The sequence below is a fragment of the Erinaceus europaeus genome, chromosome 19 (genome assembly GCF_950295315.1).
Source record: "Erinaceus europaeus chromosome 19, mEriEur2.1, whole genome shotgun sequence".
Lineage (NCBI taxonomy): Eukaryota > Metazoa > Chordata > Mammalia > Eulipotyphla > Erinaceidae > Erinaceus > Erinaceus europaeus.
In genome coordinates, this window is record NC_080180.1 from 47,336,099 (window position 1) to 47,361,109 (window position 25,011).

The 25,011-nt window shown below is 38.2% G+C and overlaps 2 protein-coding genes across 4 annotated transcripts in view; one reads left to right on the forward strand and one right to left on the reverse strand.

Moving 5' to 3' along the window:
• Nucleotides 1-5,537, forward strand: part of ASIC5 (acid sensing ion channel subunit family member 5) — a 30,430-nt gene extending 24,893 nt beyond the window's left edge. Inside the window, exons 10-11 of the mRNA XM_007535060.2 lie at nucleotides 3,149-3,240; nucleotides 5,347-5,537. Coding sequence (XP_007535122.2) covers nucleotides 3,149-3,240; nucleotides 5,347-5,537 — 283 coding nt within the window. The remainder of the gene's footprint in view (nucleotides 1-3,148; nucleotides 3,241-5,346) is intronic.
• An 11,353-nt stretch (nucleotides 5,538-16,890) lies between these two features.
• Nucleotides 16,891-25,011, reverse strand: part of GUCY1B1 (guanylate cyclase 1 soluble subunit beta 1) — a 68,302-nt gene continuing 60,181 nt past the window's right edge. For all 3 annotated transcript variants that reach the window (XM_007535053.3, XM_060178913.1, XM_060178914.1), the window contains 5 exons: nucleotides 22,807-23,044; nucleotides 21,989-22,129; nucleotides 20,742-20,896; nucleotides 20,268-20,394; nucleotides 16,891-18,117 (listed from right to left, as the gene is read on the reverse strand). In XM_007535053.3, coding sequence (XP_007535115.1) covers nucleotides 18,094-18,117; nucleotides 20,268-20,394; nucleotides 20,742-20,896; nucleotides 21,989-22,129; nucleotides 22,807-23,044 — 685 coding nt within the window. In that variant the 3' untranslated portion in view covers nucleotides 16,891-18,093. The remainder of the gene's footprint in view (nucleotides 18,118-20,267; nucleotides 20,395-20,741; nucleotides 20,897-21,988; nucleotides 22,130-22,806; nucleotides 23,045-25,011) is intronic.

Below are 25,011 nucleotides of genomic sequence, written 5' to 3' on the forward strand. Positions count from 1 at the left end.
TTCCTCTCCTTTCTCAATTTCTCTCTGTCCTATCCAACAACGAAAGACATCATCAACAACAATAATAACAACAAGGCTACAACAAGGGCAACAAAAGGGGGGAAAAAAAGGCCTCCAGGAGCAGTGGATTCATGGTGCAGGCACTGAGCCCCAGCAATAAACCTGGAGGCAAATAATAATAATAATAAATAAAATAAAATGAAAATGGACACCAAATTACAGGACCCATCACCAGACTGAGAGGTGTTGAGAAAGTATCACTCTATGTCTGTGAAGACAGATTTTGCCTATTTTGAAAAACACATGAACAGTTCTTGGAAATGGTTATGAGTTTTGTGCTAGGGAAAGTAAACAGTATTATCAGCTTACATGCAAATTAGGGACAGAATGGCAGACAAAATGACTACAATATTACTACAATTCCTGAACTTCCAAGACAACTTTATTATTTGTTTCACTTTGGCAACTATTTTATTGTTTGTAAATATTGCTATAGACTCTAATTGTGTACTTAAACTCAGTACATTCCCCTGTTACTCAGGATTACAGCAATGGAAATTAAATAAATATATTAATGATGTCTTTTGAATTAAGTACATTATATTTCTGAAACTGTAAACAATAATTTACAGCCAGTCCCCTTAGATAGAGGACAGAGCACCACATAATTCCAGGAAACATCAGTAATAGGATCCATCCTTTCTCAATGACAATTATTATTACTATCAGAAAATCATCATGGGGTTGATTTCCAACTCAGTTTATCAGATGGGTCACTTAACTATTTATCCATTCATTCTCTGCTTTCATATTAAATGTGTCCATTTACTTGTCCGTCTTACTAGTATATAATGAACATCTACTATATGACAAGATGTAGGGAATTCGAGGTACCAGAGATGCCCGAGTATAGAATTTGAAAACCACTCCTATTACATTAATATCAGTTAGGGTGGAAGACAATATGCACATGTCAGTAGATGGTTCGAAGAGCTGTGGAGGGAAAATAAGCAAAAGAAGGACCTGGAGGTGAGAATCAGGGAAGACTGTTCTAATGGCTGTGGGTTGTGATTAGGTTAGAACATTCTGGAAAAGTAACAACTCATTTTGCCTTTCACTGTGGTTGATGAGTGATTCTTCATGTGTCAGGGTCTGTGTGACTTCAGCTTCTGCATGTGTCAAATGAGGGCAAGAAGAGAGAAGCACAGTGACATTTGGAAGCTGTCAAGCAGTGAAATATTAAAAAAAAAATCAGTAAATTTTCAGTCTCAGTGACCTTACTACCTGTGATATTGCACTTTGGACCTTTGACCTCTGTATGATTTTGAAGTTAACTTAACCATAGTTAGGAAAGCACACTGGGGGAGCTGGGAGGTGGCACACCTGGTTGAGTGCACATGTTAGAGTGTACAAAGACTTAGTTTTAAACCCCAGTCCCCACCCACAGGGGGAAATCTTTGTGAGTGGTAAACAGTGCTACAGGTGTCTCTCTTTGTCTCTTCCTCTCTACCTTCCCCTACCCTCTCAATTTCTGGTTGTCTTTATCCAATAAGTAAAGATAACAGTAATAATAACAAAAAAGAAAACTCACTGCCAAATAATAATATAACTAGCTATAGCTTATGTATAAACCTCCAGTTTTTGAAGTAAAAATGATGGTCTATGTAAACAGTGGGTACTAAAGCTCTTTTCCCTTGGAAAAGTAATAATAGTGACAATGCCAAATATTATGAATATAATTTTGACCTTAAGAAGTTTCTTGGGAACCCTTTGGCCATAATTTGAAAATCGCTGACCTAAAGAAGATATAAGGGCTAGATTTAACATTATATGGGCAAAACCATTTCAGAAGGAGAGAAAACCCTGTGTAGAAAATCCACAGGTCACAGCAGCACATCTCATGCCCTGACAGAACAGAAGGAAGTTGGTCTGGAAGGAAGCAGACTAAGGAATGACCAAGAGTGACAGAGTATGACATGAAAAAGGTAAAAGTGAATAAGTGGGGTGAACAGAAATCCCCCAAGACTATGGACAGAATTGCTTACAAATATATGTGTAAGGACATTTTTGAAATTTCCTGCAGAAATTTTTGAGCAGAAGAGTGACTGCTAGTTGCAGAGCAATTTTACTGTTTTGTGAAGATCAGAGGGTGTGTATCTGCTGGAGTCATATGCATTAAAGTTGGAAGTAGAAAAATGAATCACAGCCATCCACCATGAGGAAATACCCACATGCCAACAACTGTACTGTGAAACGTTACCCCTGCCCCAATAAAATGGGAAAAAATTGAGATGGGAGACGATGTAAACTTAAGAAAGTAGCAGTGAATAGACTGGGAAGTGATAAGATTCGTGACATATTGAAAGTCAAATAAGTATGTCCTACTCTATCAACTATGAGCAAGGGTTTCATTACATTATAGGTAGGAAAATACTAAGAGTTTGATTTGAATAGTATTTGATATTAGATACCATTAAACATTCAGATAAAGACATAAAGAGACACTTGGATATATTGACCAAGTGCAAGTGTATCTAAGACTTTGTAAAGAACTATCGTTAAAATGGGTTTTAACCACTCTGTGCATAAACTTAATTCTAGAAGACACGAAGAAAAGTCTCTGCCCAGATAAATTAGCGGTGTGAAGTATATGACTAAAGTTTACTGAGTACTCAGGAGTGCCGGTTTCTGTGCCAATATTCATACTCATTGATTTCTCTTCCCCACAACTCGAAAGTCCCTCATCCACAATCCTAACTACAGTTGAGAAAACCATACAATCACCAAGATCACATAAGGAAAAGGACAACATCTGAACTAAATTTTCATATGCTTAATATCTATAATTCCACTGATCTGCTCAGTAGCTATCTGCATTTGGCCTCTTTTTCTTCCACCTTTTAGTTAGGCTCTTAAGAAGGATGATGCATAGACAAATTATTGGATCTGGAGAAAATAATTTTTTCTTAACGTCACAAGAGTATGTTCCAGATGTAACTCTTGAGATTAGTTCAGAGCATAGAACTTTGTCTATCTGATTCACCATTAGACAGTTTCTGAACCAAAAGTTAATATCTATTTCGTTAAATAGGAATTAAAAGTAGTGCAGACAAGCTTAATCTTATGTTGACTCTGCTCTTATCCTCAGGGAGAATCTTGTGAATATTGAAATAAATTATAGTGACTTAAACTATAAGATAACACAGCAACAAAAAGCAGTGAGTGTGTCTGAGTTACTTGGTAAGTACTTTTGTTACCCAATAAAGAATTGTTTAATTTGCTTTTTCCCTTTCACACTTAAGGCTTAGCATATCACAGAGGAAAGAAAATCAATAGTGCTTATCTCTGCCCTCAACAATTCTCTTGTAGGGAGTTTTTAGCATCTCAGATGTTCATATAGAGCTCTGCCTAGATTGGGTTAAAAAGAAGAGACCATGGAAGTAGAAGTAGTAAAGTTACAACCAAAGTATATTCATACTACTTCATCATTCAGTCTTTATTATAATTAACTGCTGATTTCCCAAAACTCACTGCATGCTGGAATAAGTCATGAAGAAGACAAGACATCAGAGACAGGCAAAAATGACAGCAAAATGACAGAAAAGATATCTGAGTCCCCAATGAAGAAGGGTATATACAGATTTCAACACTACACTTTACAGGATAGCATGCTCCTAAGAAAACAGTAAGGCAACAAAGAGTAGATTGTGTTCAAATCCCTGCTCTCCAGCTGAAAGGAAGATGCTATACTAACAGTGAAGCAGGCCTGCAGGTGGCTCTTTCTACTTTCTCTGTCTCCTATTTTCTCTCAATTTCTATCATTCCTATTAAAATGAAAGAAAGAAAAAGAAAGAAAGAAAGAAAGAAAGAAAGGAAGAAAGAAAGGCTGTCAAAAGCAATGGATTCACTGTTCAAGCACTGAGTCACAGCAATAATGCTGGTGACGATAAAAATGAATACTAAATGAAAGGAAGGTTAGCACTGTTTCTATTTAGGTTTAGCGATTTGGGAGTACTCTCCGCTCCCTGAACATCAACATCCTGACCAAATCACAAATTTGGAAATATTTTTTAATTATTTCTTTGTGTACTGTTTTATTATATTATACTTTTCTGATGGAGTCTTTAATTTCTTAAAGAGTTGTCTCATTTTATTTATTTATTTATTTATTTATTTTCCTTAAATCCATTCCTGCACATGGCTCACCGGGGTTGCATTAAGAGTCTGTAGCTTCCACAGCCCTAAACAACAGTCCCAAACTCCTTTTCTTGAGCCACTTTGTTCCTGAGCAGCTGCATGGGTCCTTTAAATCCACCACAGGGATCTGAAGTAGCTACAAAAATGGCACCTTATAGTAATAGCTTGAGTCTTTTTCTCCTCCCACCCTGCCCCAGCTATCCATGCACAATCACCAAACTTCAGTGATGTTTTTTTGTTTACCAGAAATCCCAGCTATTCTCTGATAAAATTTAATGAGTTATTTTGTAGTAATATTTGTTTTCTGGGGTAGAGTCAGCTTTTCTTGACTAGGTCACTAAAGCTCCACTCCAGAAGTCTACTCTGGTTCCCTGTTTTCCATTAAAAATAGATCTTAAGGGAGTCAGGCTGTAGCGCAGCGGGTTAAGCTCAGGTGGCGCGAAGCACAAGGACTGGCATAAGGATCCCGGTTGGAGCCCTGGCTCCCCACCTGCAGGGGAGTCGCTTCACAGGCGGTGAAGCAGGTCTGCAGGTGTCTATCTTTCTCTCCTCCTCTCTGTCTTCCCCTCCTCTCTCCATTTCTCTCTGTCCTATCCAACAATGACAACAACAATAATAACTACAACAATAAAACAACAAGGGCAACAAAAGGGAATAAATAAAAAAAATAACAATAAAAATTAAAAAATAAAAAATATCTTTAAAGTATTTCAGTTAAGTAGAATATTATAAGTAAATAAAGAGAGTAAAATTTAGATACTTGAATACACAAGTTTTTTGGTTATTTAAGTGCCTGGGAAACACTGCAACCCAGAGTGACATCTGAATGCTGCATTTCTTCAATTCAGCACATGGAAGGGAATTTCTAAGTGTCTAAGATGTTCTGTGAACTCAGATGAATTTAGTATACCCCACAGTCTTTGAGTTACAGTTTTGAAAATATTTTTGTTTGTTGTCTCCTCTCTGAGAGGATTTATATGATTATTATTTTAAGAATTATTTTATTTTTAATTATCTTTATTTATCGGATAGATACAGCCAGAAATCAAGTTCACTTGACCTCAGAATTTGGTTTTATTTTGTTTACTTGTTTATGCTGTTTTCTTGTTTCTTTTTTTCACCAATTCGCTGTTATTAACTTCATTACAGCAGATGTTGGAGGTCAACTGGGCTTATTTTGCGGGGCCAGTATGATTACAATTATAGAAATTATTGAATATATCTTCACCTATTTCTACTGGATATGCATTTTGTTCTTGCTGAAGATACCTGAAATGACCCAGGAAGCTCCTCAGGTTCCAGATCATCTGGAGAACACAGACAGCATGGGAGAGTGCTGATGTTCTTGTGCTGTACACATCTCTGCTTTTTTTGTCTTACCTTCATGTGTTCATGACTTATTCATTGTTGTGCTACATTGTCACTGTCGTTGATGTGGGAATGTATTAAAGTTACAATAGAGGCCTTTGTTTTATGCATATCTTTATCTTTATTTGTTAACGCCTATCTTTATACTAACTTGAGTGTGGGAAGGAAGAGAGAAAGGGTGGGAAGAATGGAGGAAGAAAGAAAAAAAAGAGAAGGAAGGAAGGAAGGAAGGAAGGAAGGAAGGAAGGAAGGAAGGAAAGAAAAGTGCACAAGGATCCAGGTTCAAGCCCCTGTCTCCACCTGCAGGGAAAAAGCTTCACAAGTGGGTGAAGCACTGCTGCAGGTGTCTCTCTTCCTTGCTATACTCCATATCCTTCTCATTTTCTCTCTGTCTTTATTGAATAATAAATAAATGAAACTAATTTTTTAAAAGTTCTAAGAAAGAAAGAAAGAAAAAGAGAGAGAAAGAAGGAAAGAAATGAATTAAGGAAGGAAGGAAGGAAGGAAGGAAGGAAGGAAGGAAGGAAGAAAGGAAGGAAGGAAGGGAGGGGCTGGCTGGTCATGCAGACACTGAGCTCCAGCAATAACCCTGGTTGCAAAAAACATACCCAAACAGAAATAACCAAGTACCAGACTAGTTGAAAGTGGACTCTGGAAAAAAAGAAAGAACATCTTTGTTAATCAGTTAAAACAGAGAAGAGAGAGAACTAGAATATCAGGCGGGAATATGCAGGCCCAGGATCAAAACTTTTGACCTTTTGATCTTAAGCATACATGTCCTTCACTCTGCATCTGAGATGGTACTCCAACTGCCAAACTGTGAATCAATTAGCTAATTAATGAATTAATATACATTACTGTGGAATACACTCAGGGCCTCCTATATAAGTAATACCGGTGAGCAGCATACAAGTCTAAGTTTTCATTCTTTTTATTGAGAGAGAGTAAAGAGAGGGTGAGTGAAGCAGAAAGACAGAACATAGCACTGTTTTCCCCGTGGCTGGAGCTCTCCCATCATGGTACCTCCATGGGGCAGCAGGCTTGGAATCCAGGGCCCTTCACTGAGTGTGCCAAAGTCTGCTCTCCAGCAGATCAACTATCTGCCCCCACCACCTCTACATTTAATTTTAATTTTGAACAGAACATTTTCTTCAAACTTTACACTATGTTCTAACACATAAATAGTGAAAAGAAAAGCAGTAAAGGAAAGTGGGTTCTGAGAGATTGCTTTGAACAATATTTAAGGGGGGAGAAAAGAAATTGAACCTTCTTATAAGCTGCTAACATTAGAAACTCAATGTTTTGAGATAATAAAGGACCTGAGACTTTCACATGACAGATCCTTTATAATTTTTGCATAAGAAGCAATTATAAAATGCTAAGCAGTACCTATTATTATTATTATTTTTTTACAAAACCCAGATTCTTGATAAAGAACCAGCTCTTCATTCAGTTACCACCCACATCCTCTGTCTCTTTTCATTTGGATTCCTTCTTAAAGTTTGCTCCTCCACTGTTGACTCAGCCTGCAGTTTTTGTACTTGACAGGAATAGTTCCAAAGTATTAACAGAGAACATCCAAAAGGTAAATACTGGGAGTTCTGCATACTTTGACCAAGTGCTATCTGACCTGGGCCCCAACTGTAAGAGCCCCTCTGCCATTTGTAGAAGCAAGTGTCCCTACCATGCTGTGCTGATCTGTGAATTTTCGTGACTCTACATACTGCTCTTTGCACTTCATAATGTAAAGCCCGTCAAAATCATGCTGATGTGATTTTTTCAAAGTTTTTTAAATTTATTTTATTTTTGAGAGAGATGCAGACAGAGAGAGACATAGAGAGAAACACCAGAGCACTGCTCAGCTCTGGCTTATGGTGGTGTGGGAGATTGAACCTCGGACTTTAGAGCCTCAGGCATGAGAGTCTGTTTGCATAACCATTATGCTATCTCCCCCGCCCTAAAATATTGGCAGAACTCTTTTCCATATAATTTTTTAAAAATATTTATTTATTTATTTATTTATTTAATAATGAGAAACAAAGGAGGAGAGAGAGCCAGATGTTACTCTGGTACCTGTGCTGCCGGGGATTGAACTCAGGACCTCATGCTTGAGAGTTTGCTGCTTTATCCACTGTGCCACCTCCCAGACTGATTTTGTCAAAGTTCTAATGCCCCTTTTTATTTAATTATTTTTAATTGAAGTAACTTTGGTTTAAAATATAGCATCTATATATGCTATATTCCTTATCAAATGTCTAGTTTCCACCCATAACAATAAATCAAGCCCTTCTTTTTAAAATCAAATTTACCTCTGTGTGTGTGTGTGTATTAATAGAGTTTGAGTTATAAAGCACACTAATCCAAAACTATATATTTCTACACACACACCACCTCACACATTTTTCTTTATCTATTCGTCTATAGATGGACGTTGAGGTTGTCTGGATATCAAGCATTTTGTAAGTCAACACTGTATTTTGTGTTAATTCTCTCCCTTAATGATCTAAAATGCTTTTAAAGTAATTATGTTCAGCAATTTACAAAGTGGACAATAAATTGTTTTTACACTATGTGCACTTAGCCTAGTGCACTACCGCCTGGCTCCCAATAAATTATTTTAAAAAATATTTCATGTATTTATTTTAATGAGAGAAATACAAGAGCACTGCTCAGTTCAAGCTTATGGTGGTGCTGGGATTGAACTTGGACCTCAGAGTTTCAGGCATAAAAGGCTTTTGCATCACCATTATACTGTCTTTCCAGCTTTTGGGGCAGTCAATTCTACTAAAAATAAACAGCTGTATGTAATACTGACTCTTCTTGTCTTTAATTTTTAATTGGTCATTTTCTTTCTTTTTTTATTGGGGGATTTATAGTTTACAGTCTAGTCGGGTGGTAGCGCAGCGGGTTAAGCACAAGGACCCAGTTGAGGAACCCAGTTTGAGCCTCTGGCTCCCCACCTGCAGGGAGTCACTTCACAAACGCTGAAGCAGGTCTGTAGGTGTCTACCTTTCTCTCCCCCTCTGTCTACCCCTCCTCTCTCCATTTCTCTCTGTCCTATCCAATGATGACAATAATAACTACAACAATAAAACAAAGGGCAACAAAAGGGAATAAATATAAAAAATTAGTTTACAGTATAATTGTTGAAACATAGGTACAATTTCTCATCTCCTCATGATAGGTGTCTGCAAAACACTCTTAACCCCAAGTTAGGACCCCCGACCCCAACCCAGGAAGATGCCCTCTCCTACTCCCTCCAAAATGCCAATGGTTGAAAATAAAGACACAGCTTTCTCTCCTTATTTTTAGAGAATCAAAGTCACAATTGATTCTTAAATCACTTGAATTTTGATAATGAAATTAGATAACTATTAAAGGACAAATTAACAATAAAAAGCATACATGAATATTCATATACACTGACTTGGATTAAGTCACCCTGAATTTAATTTGGAGTTGAAAGTCTTCAATAAATTTTGTGTTAGCTATATTTATTTCTAGATAATTAATTTTAAACCCCCTTAATTGAGCTACATAAAGCCCCTTACTGTTAAAGAGTGAAAACTGGGAACCAGGTGGTGGCCAGGTGGAGAACACATATTATCATGCACAAAGACCCGGGTTAAAGCCCCTGTCCCCACTTGTAGGAGTGGAGAAGCAGTGCTACAGGTCTCTCTCTCTCTCTCTCTCTCCCCTTTACCTCCTAGTTCCCTCTCAGTTTCCATCCAAATAAATAAATATATAAAATTGAAGCGGTCAGGTGGTAGAACATCTGGTTGAGCACACATATGACAATGTACAAGTGACTTGAGTTCAAGCTCCCAGTCCTCACCTGCAGAGGGAAGCTTCACACACGGTGAAACAGTGCTGCAGGTGTCTCCCCTTTCCCTCTCTACCTCTCCCTTCTTTCTTAATTTCTCTCCATCACATTATTAAATAAAAATATTTCAAAATAAATAAATATTTTAAAACTCTTAAGTATGTCTTTCAAAAAACTCCTGGAAGAGTCAGAACAAAATTACAGCCCTACCTCATTGGAAATTTTTTATCAAATAAAGTGATGAAAGTTTAGAGCAAGTATTAATTTTAGACATTACCTTGTCTAGCTCCTTATAATAAACAACAATAACAACTACCCAATATAGAGTAAGAAATATTAATATTAAATGTTTTGTTTTAATTTGTTTTTATTATCCCTTATTATACTTCCTGCCTCCAATGATACAAAAAAACAAGTTATTTAAATCCATTTTATAAGCGCAAAATATTTCATTAGTCTTCTTTGTAAATAAATTACATATGTATTTTATAGATTTCAGCAGTGAGGTGCAGTTTATAGAGCCAATAGTAGTGCTGAAAATAATTCTAGCTTTTAATAAATTTCCTGCATTAACAAATTGACACAAAATCCTATGGAATTTGCAGGAAATATTAGAGGGGAAATTCTGAGCAAGACACGTGTGTGTAAATTTCATGCTATAGAAGTGGTCATAATGAAGAGGCAGTAATTATTTTATGATATACCTTTGCACCTAAGGAGTGAAGAGGAGGAATACATTATTCCTTTCTGTGCTTACAAAGTAATAGTTATTGGGAGTCTGAATGGTGATCTATCTGCACTTCTGTGAGAAACGTGTTTCTCACAGTTGTTTTCCAGACTTTGATTCCAAACAGCATCCTCTACTGCCCCCTAGAGGTTCTAGGAGTTATTTCCCAGGGCCACACAAATAGAAACAAGGAATGCAGAACATGATGAATTAATCATAGATCCAAAATGAATAGAAACATAAGTTAACTCCAAAGTATAGCTGTATATGTATGTATAAACTGACTTTCTGGGGGCTTATTGGTGACACTAGTTGAGCACACATGTTACAGTTTGTAAGCACCCAGGTTCTGGTCCCCACCTGCAGGAAGAAAGCTTTTCAAGTGGTGAAGCAGTACTGCAAGTCTCTCTCCCTATCAAACCCTTTCCTGTCAATTTCTGGATGTCTCTATTGAATAAATAAAGATAAAACAATTAAACTGACTTTATGTTGTAAAAATTTAAAAACATTTTACTTATGTTTTCAAACTGACAAATGTATCTTTTGTACTCAAGAGAGTTCTCAAAGAAAGTCAACGATAAACTTTTAACTGACCCTTGAAACAGATTCAGCAAAAGGACCAAAAACGCAGAATATATATATATATAAAATCAGCTCATCACTAATGATTCACAAATCTACATTTCCTAGATTGCTCAGCTATTTCTAAAAGAGAAAGCCAATGTACTATTCCAATCTCCTGGTCTTTGTATTTCCATAACAGCTACCAAAAACCTTAGTGAGTATTATGACTTGGAGTTCTGGTTACAAGTGGGTTGGTCTTGGACTTTACCAAGACCATAGAGAAAATAGAAGTTGTTTAGAAAATCAAAATGTGGTTGATGATTTGAAAAAGACTATATAGTCTCTTCACATATTAACCTCATTTAGAGAAAGGAGATTGGTTCTTTATCTCAAATGTAGTTACAAGAACTTCCAACGCCTGTTTAATATTTTCACTACCTTGCCCCCTAGTAGTGGTTTTCTTTCTATATGCTTTATTGTCTCATTGAACCATCACCTTCTCACCAACCAAACCAGAAGTCCATCTCCCATCGCCTATGATGCTCAGTTGTTGCGCACTTTGAACTTTGAACATTGATTTAGCTTCAGTGAACTTCCTGTTCTGTCATAACTTACAAGCAGGTTCACCTGTGAATATGAAAGACCCCAACTTCCATCTTCAATCCAGGTTTCTCTTTCTCTAACTCAACCCCTACTTCACTGATAACAAACCAAATAATGTCCAAGAACGCATTTTAAAATGTCTTGATTTAAATCTTCCTCTGGAGGGGAGGTGGCAAGCTCTAGAGCACCCAGCTAAACACTAGAAACCAGAGCTGAGCAGTGCTCTCTCTAGTCCCTCTCTTTCACTCCCTCTTTATTTTTTTTTCTCTATGTGTTTCTATCTCTCTCCTTAAAATAAAATAGATTGAAAAGCATATAGTAATAAACTGGAGAAGAGAAATAATACTAATCAACTCAAAAACAAGCTCTATGAAATTGTTATTGATTCATAAATTCACTGGGTAGAGCACATTTTCTTTCAATCAATAGGTCTCAGGTTCCCTGTCCACATAAGACAAGACCAGGGATAGAGTTACTTGAAACTTCATAAGTGATAGATGGAGTAGTGAGTCTGTCTCTGTCTATAGATACATACATACACACAATAGACAACTAAGCCAGAGAACCTCAGTGATGGAGCGTGAGCATGATGCCTGATTTTCATTTTCCATCACTACAAATAAATAAGTAAATAAATAAAAAGCAAAACGTGCTTAACAATTAGGCAGTTAGGTTCATGAAAAAATATAAATGTAATGCCAATAATAAGACATGTCACAAAGTAGATGTGCACCTGTGAGCCCTGATCGCAAGTAGTTTCAGGTTTGATAACTATGAGTATTAATGATGGAACCCCAAGGAACATAAAGCCTATATAACTGCAGAGAGAACAAAGTTCGTGGTCTCCTGTTTTCTATTTTAATACTTGCTGCAACTTCTGAAAGCCCTTTCTTCCTCTTCTCTCTGGTTCTTGAATTGGAGTTCAGAGCCCTCTGTTCATCTTCCGCTAAGATTTCTCCATCTCTGGGGATGTAGACCAAATTCCTTTATGACATGTGGAAGTAGCAATAGGTGAAAATGTGACTTAGAAAGGAAGAGAAGGCGGGACCATAGGGGAAAAAAGGACAAATATACATAAATATGGGTAGCTACAGAAATAACAGTCAAACCGTATCTGTGACCTTGGAAGAACTACTGCAGTTTCCAATGGAGGGAATGGGGTCACGAAACTCTGGTGGCGGGAATGGTATGAAATTATACCTGTTTTCTCATGATTTTGTAAATCAAAATTAAATCAATATTAATAAAATAAAATAAAGACATTTAAAAAAAAACCATTGCACTACTCTGTAGTAACCCAGACTGAGAAATCTGTACTTCTCAGATGCCCTCACAGGGCAGACATCATCAGTAGAAAATAATGCCAAGATTATTCAACAAATAATACTAGAACAACCAAACCTCATTAGTGGAAGAGTGAATCTACACCTATAGAGCCATGATGTGTAAACATTTACTCAGTGTGGTTCATATATGCAAATGAAGAGCTATATAGTTCTATTAGTAGAAAACATAAGCCTTTGAGCCTTGACATAGGTAATGTTTGTTTGTTTTTTTCTTTCTTTGCCTCCAGGGTTATTGCTGAGGCTCAGTGCCTGCACTACAAATCCACTGCTCCTGGAGGCCATTTTCTCCCATTTTGTTGCCCCGGTTGTTGTCGTTATTGTTATTGTTGCCATTGTTGGACAGGACAGAGAGAAATTCAGAGGATGGGAGACAGAAAGGGAGAGATAAAGATAGACACCTGCAGAACTGTTTCACAGCTTGTGAAGTGACTCCTCTGCAGGTGAGGAACTGGGGGCTTGAACCCAGATCCTTGCACCTCGCACCATGTGCGCTTATCCCGTTGCCCTTTGCCCTACCGCCTGACCACCCCCATAGGTAATGCTTTTTAATATGATCAGTAAAGCATAGCATAAGTGAACAAATAAAAATAGCAGTTGAACTTCATCAAAGAAAACTTTTGCAATTCAAAGTGCACTCTGATAAAAGTGAAAAAACCCACTGGTGGCAGTGTGAAAACACTTGCTAATCATGAATTTAATAATTGTCTTGTATTACAATGTCATAGCTCTGCAACTAATAACTAAAAACAACAAAATTTGAAATAGACAAATAATTTGAAATGACATTTCTCCAGAATGAGGAATGTCCCGTGAAATTCCTCAGTTCAAGATCATTGGTTATTAAAGAAATGAAGAGGAAAGCCGGGATGGCTATAATATTTTCCTTTTTTTAAAAAAAAAGATAATAAATATGGACAAGTAGAGAAATTGAAGTTCTCATACACTGCTGGTGGTAAAGAAAAAAAAGATAAACAATGCTGGAAAATGATTTAAAAGTTTCTCAAAAATTTGAACATAAATATAAGTAACACGATAATTATACTAATAAGTATTTGCACAGAACAACTGAAAATATGCCTGCACACAAGACTTGTATGAACTAGTCCTATTTTTATGAAAACAAAAACGTGGAAATGACACAAAGATCCATCAAATTCCGAATGAATAAACAAACCGTGATCTACTCATGCACGGATACACTACTAATCAGTCATAGCAACTAATGAAGTCTTAACTGATGGTACTGCATAGATGAACCTTGAAAATTTCATGTTGGGAGTGGGGCGGTAGCACAGTGGGTTAAGCGCACATGGCGCAAAGCGCAAGGACCTGTTAGGATCCCGGTTCCAGCCCCCGGCTCCCCACCTGCAGGGAGTCACTTCACAGGCGGTGGAGCAGGTCTGCAGGTGTCTCTCTCTCTCCCCCTCTATCTTCCCCTTCTGTCTCAATTACTCTGTCTCTATCCAATAACAAATAAATGTTTTAAAAAAGAGAAAATTTCATGTTAAGTTAAAGACACCAAATCCAATAGACCCCCTTCACCATTTTGACCACATGTTCAGGATAGGCAAATCTGCAGGACTTGTTTCACGGGCGGGAGACAGAGACGACCAGGGACTCATGACTGAGCTGAGAACAGTTCAATCTTTATTCACGAGGTCGAATGCAGTTCAACAACAATCTAATCTCTAATCACAATTCTGTCCTGCATCTCTATCTTCCAGCGAAAGAGTCAGGAACAAAGGAAATATGTATGATAGGGGGCGGGGAGAAGGAAAAAAGCAGGAACCAGCGAGGACTAAACCAAATGTCCCAGAGGCAGGGGAGCAAGGGGCAAACCAATATCCCGGGGGCAGGGGGTGCCCAGCCAACAGTGGACATGCAAACAGAACACATGGCAAGCAACACAAAGCAAACCCAATGTGATGATAAGAATAGAAGGCTTCACAAGCAGAATACAGAAGCATACCAACACAAATCCCTAGAGATGAAAGCAGATCTGTGGTTGGCAGAAACTGGGCGACTACTAGTGATGACAGGGTGTCTTTTGGTTGGTGGGTAATGAAAAGATTCTGGAATTCAATGTATTTACAGCCTGGTGGATTTATCACAACTTCTGGATCATGTACTTTAAAATGATGATTTTTTTAAAACAGAATTTCACAAGTAACACAAAACTAAAATGTAAATCAAAGAGGCTTTATACATTTTTAATAATGGCAAAATATAAGTAGTGTATATTTGTATATCATGTATATTAGTGGTGTATATTTGTATCCTGTGTAATTCCCGACCTTTAAGTTATGTTTCCTTATGTTTCGGAATTCACAGAAATGTTTTTTAATTTTACAAATAAAAAAACAATAGGAAGGACATGGAAAAACAAAATAAAACAAAGCTGTCATCTGTGTCAAACAAGAGTTAGAAACTGGGGAGAGTTAAGTAAATCAGACTCAGTGCATAAAAAACAGTGCTTTTCGTGAGAGTTCAGACAGAGAGAACAGGAGACACTGAATCTAGGCTACTCCAACAGAGAGATCTCCTCACATCCCTGTATCAGTCATCTTTAAACTTGAACACCTTTGGACCATGCTCAACAGTAGAAATATCTTGCACATGGGAGGCCATGGATTTGACCTCCAGCACATACAATCACAGGATGGCAGCTTGAGAGGTAGTGCAGTGAATGAAGTTATTGGATTTTCAAGCATAAGTTCCCAAGTTTGGTCTCCCAGAGTACCGATGTTCTCGATGGATGCTCAAGTTAAATCTCAATCTCAATCTCTCTCTCAAAAAAATATTAAAACTATTTAAGACTTAAAAATAAGTTTGAGGGTGGTAGCACACTTGGTTGAGTGCACGTTACAGTGCGCAAGGACCTGGGTTCAAGTCCCTGGTCCCCACCTGCAGGGGGAAAGCTTCACAAGTGGTGAAGCAGTGTTGCAGGCGTCTCTCTGTCTCTCTCCCTCTCTATCTCCCCCTTTCCTCTTGATTTCTGGCTTTCTCTATCCAATAAATAAAGATTAAAAGTTTAAATAAATAAAATAAAATAAAAATAAGTTTGAGCATATCTTTTGGGTATATGCCTAGTAGTGGAATATACTCAGAAGATATAAAAAAAAAACATGGATTCAAAGGACATATGCACCTCCATATTTATAATGGCTTTATTCATAATAGCAAGAAACCTAGAAACAACCAAAATGCCTTTTGACAGATGACGAGATAAAAAAAAAAGTGATGGGACATATGCTAACAGCGTATTAGGCAGCAATAAAAAAAAAAAGGTGATATTGTGTCCTTAGAGATAAAGAGGATGGGCCTGGGGAAGATTATGCTTAGTGAAGCAAGTGCGGTAAAGGGTGACTCCATAATAGTTTAAATCATGTGAAGACTATAGAGAATTGAGTTTACAAATGGTGAAAAGATTAAAATGGCGATCTATTTCCAAGACTGTGAGAGAACCATAGTAATTATCTATGAGGTTGGGGATGGGTACACAGACCTTTGGTGATGGGAGTGGTGAAAAAAAAAATTACTAAAAAAAAAAAAGTCTGACTATCATAGAATCTACACATCTCCATGTTACTTTACCCATCACACAATTCTTTCTGTGCCTTAAATATTGCTGATCACGGGAGTTGGGCGGTAGCACAGAGGGTTAAATGCAGTAAGGATCCCGGTTTGAGCCCCCGGCTCCCCACCTGCAGGGGGGGTCGCTTCACAGGTGGTGAAGCAGGTCTGCAGGTGTCTGTCTTTCTCTCCCCCTCTCTGTCTTCCCCTCCTCTCTCCATTTCTCTCTCTCCTATCCAACAACAACGACATCAATAACAACGACAGTAATAACTACAACAATAAAACAGTAAGGGCAACAAAAGGGAATAAATAAATATTTAAAAAAATTAAAACAAAACCAAACAAAAATATATATTGCTGATCACTAGGATTGCCACATGCTTAAACGTTAGTACACGTCTTTCACTCTTGAAACAGTGTGAGCACGTCAGCAGCGGATGCCACTTCGTATTGCTATAGGCATACAGCACCCTCCAGGTCTCATCTCCTTTCTGTCTCTTTGATGAGACTGAAGGAAGATAGCAGTTGAGAATGTGCCTATTTGTAGGAGTTGTAAAGACTTATCACAACAGTGAATCAAAGCTGATGTCTAAAAGTAAATTACAAAATGTGTTTACATAAATGGCAGTAATAAAGTGAAAAGAAATCTCATACAAGTTTTCCTGAAATAAAAGCTGTCCAGAGACGAGTGAAAAAAATAATTTATTGTAGATTCTTTTACACATGAACACGGAACATTTATACATATATTGATGTGCTGATATGAAATACTAAATATAAAGACATTTTTTAAACAAAAAATAATTGCACTGTATTTTAGAAAGATAGGTATTAATAAATTATCAGAGACATTTAAGGACAACAGGCCAATTATCCCAAGAGGAATGTATTCTATGTCAAACTTGAACTTTTCTGGATGGGATATCAAAGACAGAATCACATTCGTCTATGCTATGAAAAAGCTGCTGACTTCTGGGATTGAAAAATTGGGACCAGCTCTAACAGGAACATTCCAGTAGTTCTTCCATTCTTGAATATGAACAGAGCCCCTCACACTTATCCCAAACTAATGCAGCAGCTCATTGGGAACAGAGCCCCTCACACTTATCCCAAAGTAATGCAGCAGCTCATTGGGAAACAATGTGGCTTCCTCTAACAGCAGGTGGTTACTGAGATTTTCATATAAGAAGGAAACTAGAATGCTAGCAGTTTGAAGGAGTTATAGTTGCCATGTGATCTGAATGAACAACCAAGTAACCGAAGTGTGTATTCCGTATTTCTGAAGGGCAATTAGCGTGCTTTAAAATAATCACTACTTTCTTATTTGGAAAACTTGAGAACAACACCCCCCAAAGCAAAAAAAAAAAAAAAAAAACTTAGAATTCACTCCTTTAGAAAATGATTTCTATAATGATATACACCAACACGATATAAACTTTGTTATATGTTTTAGTCATTAAAATATACATATACATATATAAATATGTATGTGGCACTAAACAGACTTGGCAAATCATGGCATATATACACATGGCCAAGACTGTTCAAGTTTCATTTCATTAAGTTCAACAAATATTTATTGGGTTCCCACTACTTGCAAGTTACCAGTTTGGCACTGCTCGTAGTAGATTTTAAGACACGTGAAGCTCACATCATCCCCATCTAAAGCAAACTTCTGAGTATATTCTAAACCTCAAAAATAATCCAATGCAGAATTGACATTGAATAATGAACAGTGGAAGATAAACAAAGGGGAAAGGTCGGGGATAACTGAGATAAAAGGACAAAGCAAAACACAATCCAGAGTGAATAATTGCTCCTGGGCTTGGCATGTGTTGGGAGACTGTTCGAACCTAGTCTGTAGTCCTCTTCACCCCAACATCCAAGGCTCAGTTACCTTCCTGCTCAGTTTCCTTAAAATGAAGTGAAAGAAACAGGATTAGTTTTCAGTGATAGTAAAGTCTATAGAATCCCACAAATTTAAACATATGGTATTAGCTTGTGGTCTGCATTTACATCTATCTATCTATCTATCTATCTATCTATCTATCTATCTATCTATCTATCTATCTATTGTTTCTATATCGTTCTTTCTGTAATTCTCATGAAAGATGGCCACCCAGGTAAAAGAACTAGACTTGAGATAGAGTTTAATTTGTCGGAAGAATATCAGCCAGCGCACCCACACCAGAAGTAAATTATTTAAAGTAAAAACAACTAAAAGAAGCAAAAAAGACATAAATATTTTAAGACTTAGCATTCCATTCCTTTTAGGTCTGCCGGAAGCTACGAGCATTTGTAGGAAATGTATACATATAGGAAAAGACAAAATCATGGAGTCTCACCCCCTGGAAAGAGCATGAGAACAACATGAGAACAAGGTACAGAACTCGCTTCTGATACAACAGGCTGTGAGGGAAGAGTAAGGACAGGGACTTAGTGTGTACAAGGCCCTCCTGGTCACAGGGTTCTGGTGTCCTGAGGTTCACGTTGTCATGTGGGTTGTGATAGGAGTACAACCACGATACTATGGCAAACCTAAAATTGCTTCACAGAATCACACAGATTCTGGAGAAGTCTAAAGAATTCTTCTCTCTGGGAAGAACACACTGATTTCCACAGATCCTCAAACCCTCCTTGTAGAAGAGTGCTTGGTCCTCTGAAGGCTTTCCATGACCTAAGACCCCAGGTTCAATCCTTCACACCGCATATGCCAGAACTGAGTGGTGTTCTGGTCTCTCTCATAAAAATAATTAAAGGGAGGAATATTTAAATAGAAGAATAGCAATGCCCCACCAGTCTAGCTGCCTGAACTTTGGTTGTGAGCTCAGGGTAGTTTAGGAAGTAGAGAAGAGGGACCACAGGAGTCCTCTCCTGGCTCACCCACACTGGCCCCATTTGTTTAGCCCAAAGAGGACTTGAGAAAGAACAGCAAGAATGGATATATAGACAGATAGAAGAGGGGTAGATACTGAGAGGCAGAGAGAGAGAGGGAGAGGGGGGGGGGAGGGAGGGAGGGGCTGGGGTGGCGGTGGGGGTGGGGTGGGGAGAAAGAGACTAAAGCACAGAAACTTCCATCACTGAAACCAAGGCCAGCTCATATCTGGAGTATGCCCATGGTAAAGTAGCATGCTAGCCAAGTGAGCTATTTTGTCAGATCACAAGAATTATTATTACTACTTTTAGTATTATTAGTTTTTAAAAAAGGTCTTCTCCATCTAGTGCTTTCAGTTTTGATTTTACTAGAGCACAAATGTGGGCCACTAAGTCTTTTCAGTTTTACTTTCAGCAGAGGACAAAAGTAGGTAGGCATAATATATTGCTTTTTTAAAATATTTATTTTATTTATTTATTCCCTTTTGTTGCCCTTGTTGTTTTATTGTTGTAGTTATCATTGTTGTTGTCATTGTTGGATAGGACAGAGAGAAATGGAGAGAGGAGGGGAAGACAGAGAGGAGGAGAGAAATATAGACACCTGCAGACCTGCTTCACCGCCTGTGAAGCGACTCCCCTGCAGGTGGGGAGCTGGGGTTCGAACCGGGATCCTTAAGCCGGTCCTTGGGCTTTGCGCCACCTGCGCTTAACCCGTTGCACTACAGCCCGACTCCCAATATATTGCATATGATGTTTTCACTGGTATTCTTACCTCATTAATGTTTCTGTACTCCTCTTATCTTACATAGGACTTCACTTTTTCTTTCTTTTCGATTCTTTTCTTTCCCTTTTCCCTTTCTCTCTCCCCTTTCCCTCTCCCCTTTTCCTCCTTTATCCTATTTACTTTTCCCTCTCCTCTCCCCTCCCTTTCCCCTCCCAAGATAGAGACAAAAAGTAGCTTGGTAGATCTGAATGAAGTCACAGCACCAAAGCTACTTTCAGTGCCACAGGGGGCCAAACTTGAACCTGGGTCACGTGCGTGGCAAAGTCGCACACTACCCAAGTGTCTCGCCACCCCAGTGTTCACTTTTCTAGCAAGAATTTTTCCAATGAAACATGTGCATATGCACTTCATTGGTCTACTCTTGTCTTACCAAGAAAAGGGATGTTATGAGCTGACTAGCCATACCTCTGTTTCTGTGTTTTTTCTGGATAGAAACCAAACTTGCATTGGTTCCTTTTTGCCCTTCATGGACACAGGACCTCGATGTTCCAGATGGAATTGAGGGTCTGAATTTTCAGGTGTCATGAGACATCTAAAAGGCAGGAAGCAGGGAAGGAAGTGAGAAGCAGGGACTGTGGTGCAATGGAGAGATATTACAGATTTATAAATCAAGACAGCTAGGACACACACTCAAATTGTGTTTTTATGTAACTCATGACTTTAATTATCATGGAGAAAGCAAGAGAGACCTAAAATAGTGTAGAGTCATTTAAAGTGGGACTATCCAGATGATTTTACCAAATAAAATAGGAAGTAATCCTAAGGGCAAAAGCGATCACTACTTTATCTAGATAGCACAATCACTCAGGGAATTATACTGCGTGCAGGGCGATAATTTTTCTTGTAAATCAATAGATAGCAAGACATGTTTCTCTTTACCTGTAGGTATATTCTGACACATTTATTTTCCCCTTTTCTCCGGTGGTTTCTGTTCTGCTTGTGAGGTTGACAGTATTTCCAAAAAGACAATATCGAGGCATTCTCTGTCCAATGACACCTGTAACTACCTCTCCAGTGTGGATTCCTATTGTTATCTGCATAAAGCAAAGTTCTGCTTCAATTACTTAGATCATCAGCATGCTTTCATTTGCAATTACTTCATGTTGCAGAATCATTGTAAAAAATATTAAAAAAAAAAAACTTCTAGAAGTATTTCAAGTGACATAACAGACAAAATCAAAACCATTGACAAAATCACTCTTCCAAGAGAAATACCCTTTTTCGGAAGCCTGACAGTTTCTAAAGCTGTGAGTCTGATAAATTACATGAGACACAGGAAAGAGACTTTCAAAACCAAAGAAATGGGAGGTTTGATCACATCATCATTATTTGCAGGATATGTAACAGACTAGATAATTTAAATAGATGAACAGATTTCTTTTTTCTTTCTTTCTTTTTCCTTGCCACCAGGGCTATTGCTGGGGTTTGGTGTCAGCAGTACAAATTCATGGCTCCTGGCAGTCATTTTTTTTCCATTTTGTTTTCTTTCAGTTGTATTCTTATTTGATAAGACACCGAGAGAAACTGAGACAAAAGGAGAGCTAGAGAGGGCACCTGTAGACCCGCTTCACCGCTTCATGAAGCGGCCTTCCCTGCAGTTGGGGAGCAGGGGCTTGAACTCAGATCCTTGTGTATGGTGATATATGCACTTAACTGTGTGTACCACTGCCTGGCCCCCCGGTGAACAGATTTCTCAGATCTATGAAAGACTGTAATGTAGTAAGCTCAAAAATTTCTCTAAGAGGTCTGGTATAATGAACACATTACAGTGTGCAAGGACCCAGGTTCAGAATCCCAGGCCCCACTTGCAGGTGGAAGAACTTCATGAACCATGAAACAATGCTGAAATAGGTCTCTCTCTCTCCCTCTCCTTCTCTCTCTCTCTCTTTGTCTCTCTCTCTTTCTCATTCTCTCTCTCTTTCCCCTCTTAGTTTTTCTCTGTCTCTATGCAAAATAAATTTAAAAAATAATAAAAGAAAAAGAAAATTAAAAAAAAAACCCACCATAATTGTTGTTGTCCTATGGTCCTTCCTTGTACATAATGACTAGTCGAAAACATTTATCAGCTGTCCGACAGGTCTACTCCCCGACTCCACCTCTGTTTTGTGTCCATTTTACTTACTAACCTGAACAGATTCACCATCAACTTGAACCTGGCCAGCGATTTCCATCATGTCTAAGGCAAGGTGGCAGATGGATCGTGCATGGTGGATACAGGGCTCTGGCAAACCGCTCACTGTCATATACTTGTCACCTACCGTCTCCACCTAAGATAAGACACAGATTTAAAAGCTTGTTAATTAGCATAAAAATAGTTGTTTCATTCATCACCTGGATCCCCAAAAAGCACTTCCCCCAAGCTATGGGTAACATTAAACTCACCACACTCTCAAACTGAAGTTCTAATATCTCCACCTCTAAGAAGACAGAGCTTTGCAATTGCTTTAAAATCTCCAGCCATGTGACTTGGGAACATTGATTGCATTTTTAACAAAATAACATGTACATGTATATATATTATTGAAACACGTAGCAGGCATGTCCTATAGACATGTCCTCCTTCCAATGAGGTTATCTACAGGCAAATGTGAGTTTTTCAGTACCCTTCTCATGCTGTCTGACCTCTTTATTGAGCAAGGCATCCATATATTTCAGTAAGGAGATCTCTTGAAGAACACTACAAACCATGTGCTGTTTACACTCTGTGTCATCACCAACCTGCACAGACTTGCTAATGTTAAGTATCAGGCTTCAATGAACCTTTCTTTTCAATTAGGGGATCATCTGCTCTACTTGTTTTCGTTGCACAAAAAAGAACGTTTTACACCAAGAGATCATTATTTGATAAAATGGTGAAGAAGTATGTTGAACCACAACTCTGGTCAGGGCAGGCTGTGGAATTTCAGTCTGCAGAGCCTGCTGCTAGGCTGTAAAGGGAACTTGCCTTATAAACAAAGGGATTCTTCCGGGAGTCTGTCAGCGTGTCAAATCTAGTGTAGAGGTCATTGAGAAGGTTGACGATCTTCATGGCTCCTTCTCCAGAGGCGTGTTTGCTACAGAAAGCATTGAAGCCCACAATGCCACTGAAGAGGATGGTCACGTTGTCATATCTTTTGGCAGGCACTGGACGCTTGTGTCTCAGTTCATTGGCGACAGAAGGAGGAAGGACAGAATACAGCAACCTGTCCAGCAAGGTTAGAGGTAAGCCAAGGTAAGAAGTACTAAACAGTTTTGATACTTTGACAATTCATTTCATAGAATATTGTCATTTACATGGTACAAACCTGGATTTTGATAACGCATTCCCTATAATTAGTATCAAAGGGGCCAGGCAGTGGCACACCTGGTTAAGTGCACAAGGACCTGGGTTTAAGCCCCTGGCCCCCACCTACAGGGGGAAAGCTTCAAGAGTGGTGAAGCAGGGCTGCAGGAATCTCTCTGTTTCTTTCTTTTCCTATGTTTCTCTTAATTTTTCTCTGTCTCTATTCAATAATCAATAAATTAAAAAGATTTTTAAAAAGGAAAGAAAATATTTTTAAAATAAAATAATCTGTCATATTTATTTAATAATATATTTTTAAGCAACAAGATCTATAGAACACAAACATCATGTGTTCACAAAACACTCTCTAAGCCCAAAGCAGTTGAAATCAAGTAAAAATCAGTTAAGCAAACCAAATAAAAGGTTGGTAATTGGAAGTCAAGGTCCTCCTTTGTAATTCTGATTATGAACTATTCAGAGTATGAAAGTGTATCACCAGCTTATATGGCTGTATGAACTGTCCATTGCAGGAAACGTGTTAACCACTGAGAAACAAAAATTTACTTCAATGTTTGTAAAGTGATATTTAAAGAAGAAAATTTCTCTCCCCTTTCCTCTAGGGAAATAAACTGGTCAGACAGGTGAAAATTGGTTTAGACATGATTTTTTTCTCTCTACAGGCAATGTGGAGACTATGCCAGTGGCAGCAGGGGTCATGTGAAGGGCATGGTGTGGCAAAAGCCACCTAAGGAGAATCTAAGGAACAGATATACAGGGATGGAACAGAAGTGAGGGTGACTGAGGGTTCTCATGTGAGGACTCAGAGGGATACATCTTTTTCTTACCTGTACTCAAAAGGCAAACTGTGGCAAATTTACAAAAGCAAAATGGAACTGAGCTCTTAATTATTTTCCCTAGCTTTAGTTGAATTTCCCATCTTTTATATTTAACTGTTAATAAAAAATTAAATTGTTTTGAATATTAAATATGAACGGAACCAGTTAAAAGAAAATTAAAAGAAACTGATTTATAATTAAACCACCTTGAAAATGAAGTAACTATAAAAAAATTAAAAGATAGAAACCCAGATGATTCTCTAATACAACATCCAGAGCAGGATAACTCAGTAAATCAAACTTACGAACTCATAATACTTTAACTCTTAGTCCTCAGTGTGAGCTTGCATGTTACATAAAATGTTATTTTTCATGGATAAAGTTGTATCAGATACCAGTAAAACATATTTTGAGTTGTTTTTTCAAACAATTAGAGGAGTCCATCAAATTCCTCTTATATTTTCTGAAATTTGAAAACTATCTAAGATGGATTAAAAAATTCAATTTTAGGGCCATACAGAGAATAAAATGGTCTCAAAAAAAGAAGACTTCTGGAGGCAGGGCTACGGAGCAGCAGCAGCTGTATTTCTCTCCTCTCCTCTTCTGGGCCAATGATAGGAATACCAAAGGAGACAACCTATGACAGCAACAAGACAGGACAAGAACGACTTAAGGAACCCACCAAATCACCAGTGAGTGCAAACAGGTGTGGCTCTTGGACACAGAGGAGCCTAGGGAGAGATTAAGTAAGAGTCCCACAATTTACCAGTTGAGACACCACCTCTAGTCTGTTTCACCAACAAAAAGATGGCTGAAGGGAGGAGAGGACTCCTCTAAGACTCACCAAATGCAACTGTGAGTCTCCATTGTTACTGCCCTCACTATCTGGAGCAGCAGGGGTGGGAAGAGGCCCTCTGCTGATACCAGGGGACAGACAACTAACCAGGAGAAGAGCTATACTTCCATGGCTTAGTGGAAGGGCTGTGAAAGTCTCTTTGCAAAATCACTGGATTATCTCTGCTTTATCTCTTGGTCAGGACTCAGTGATTAA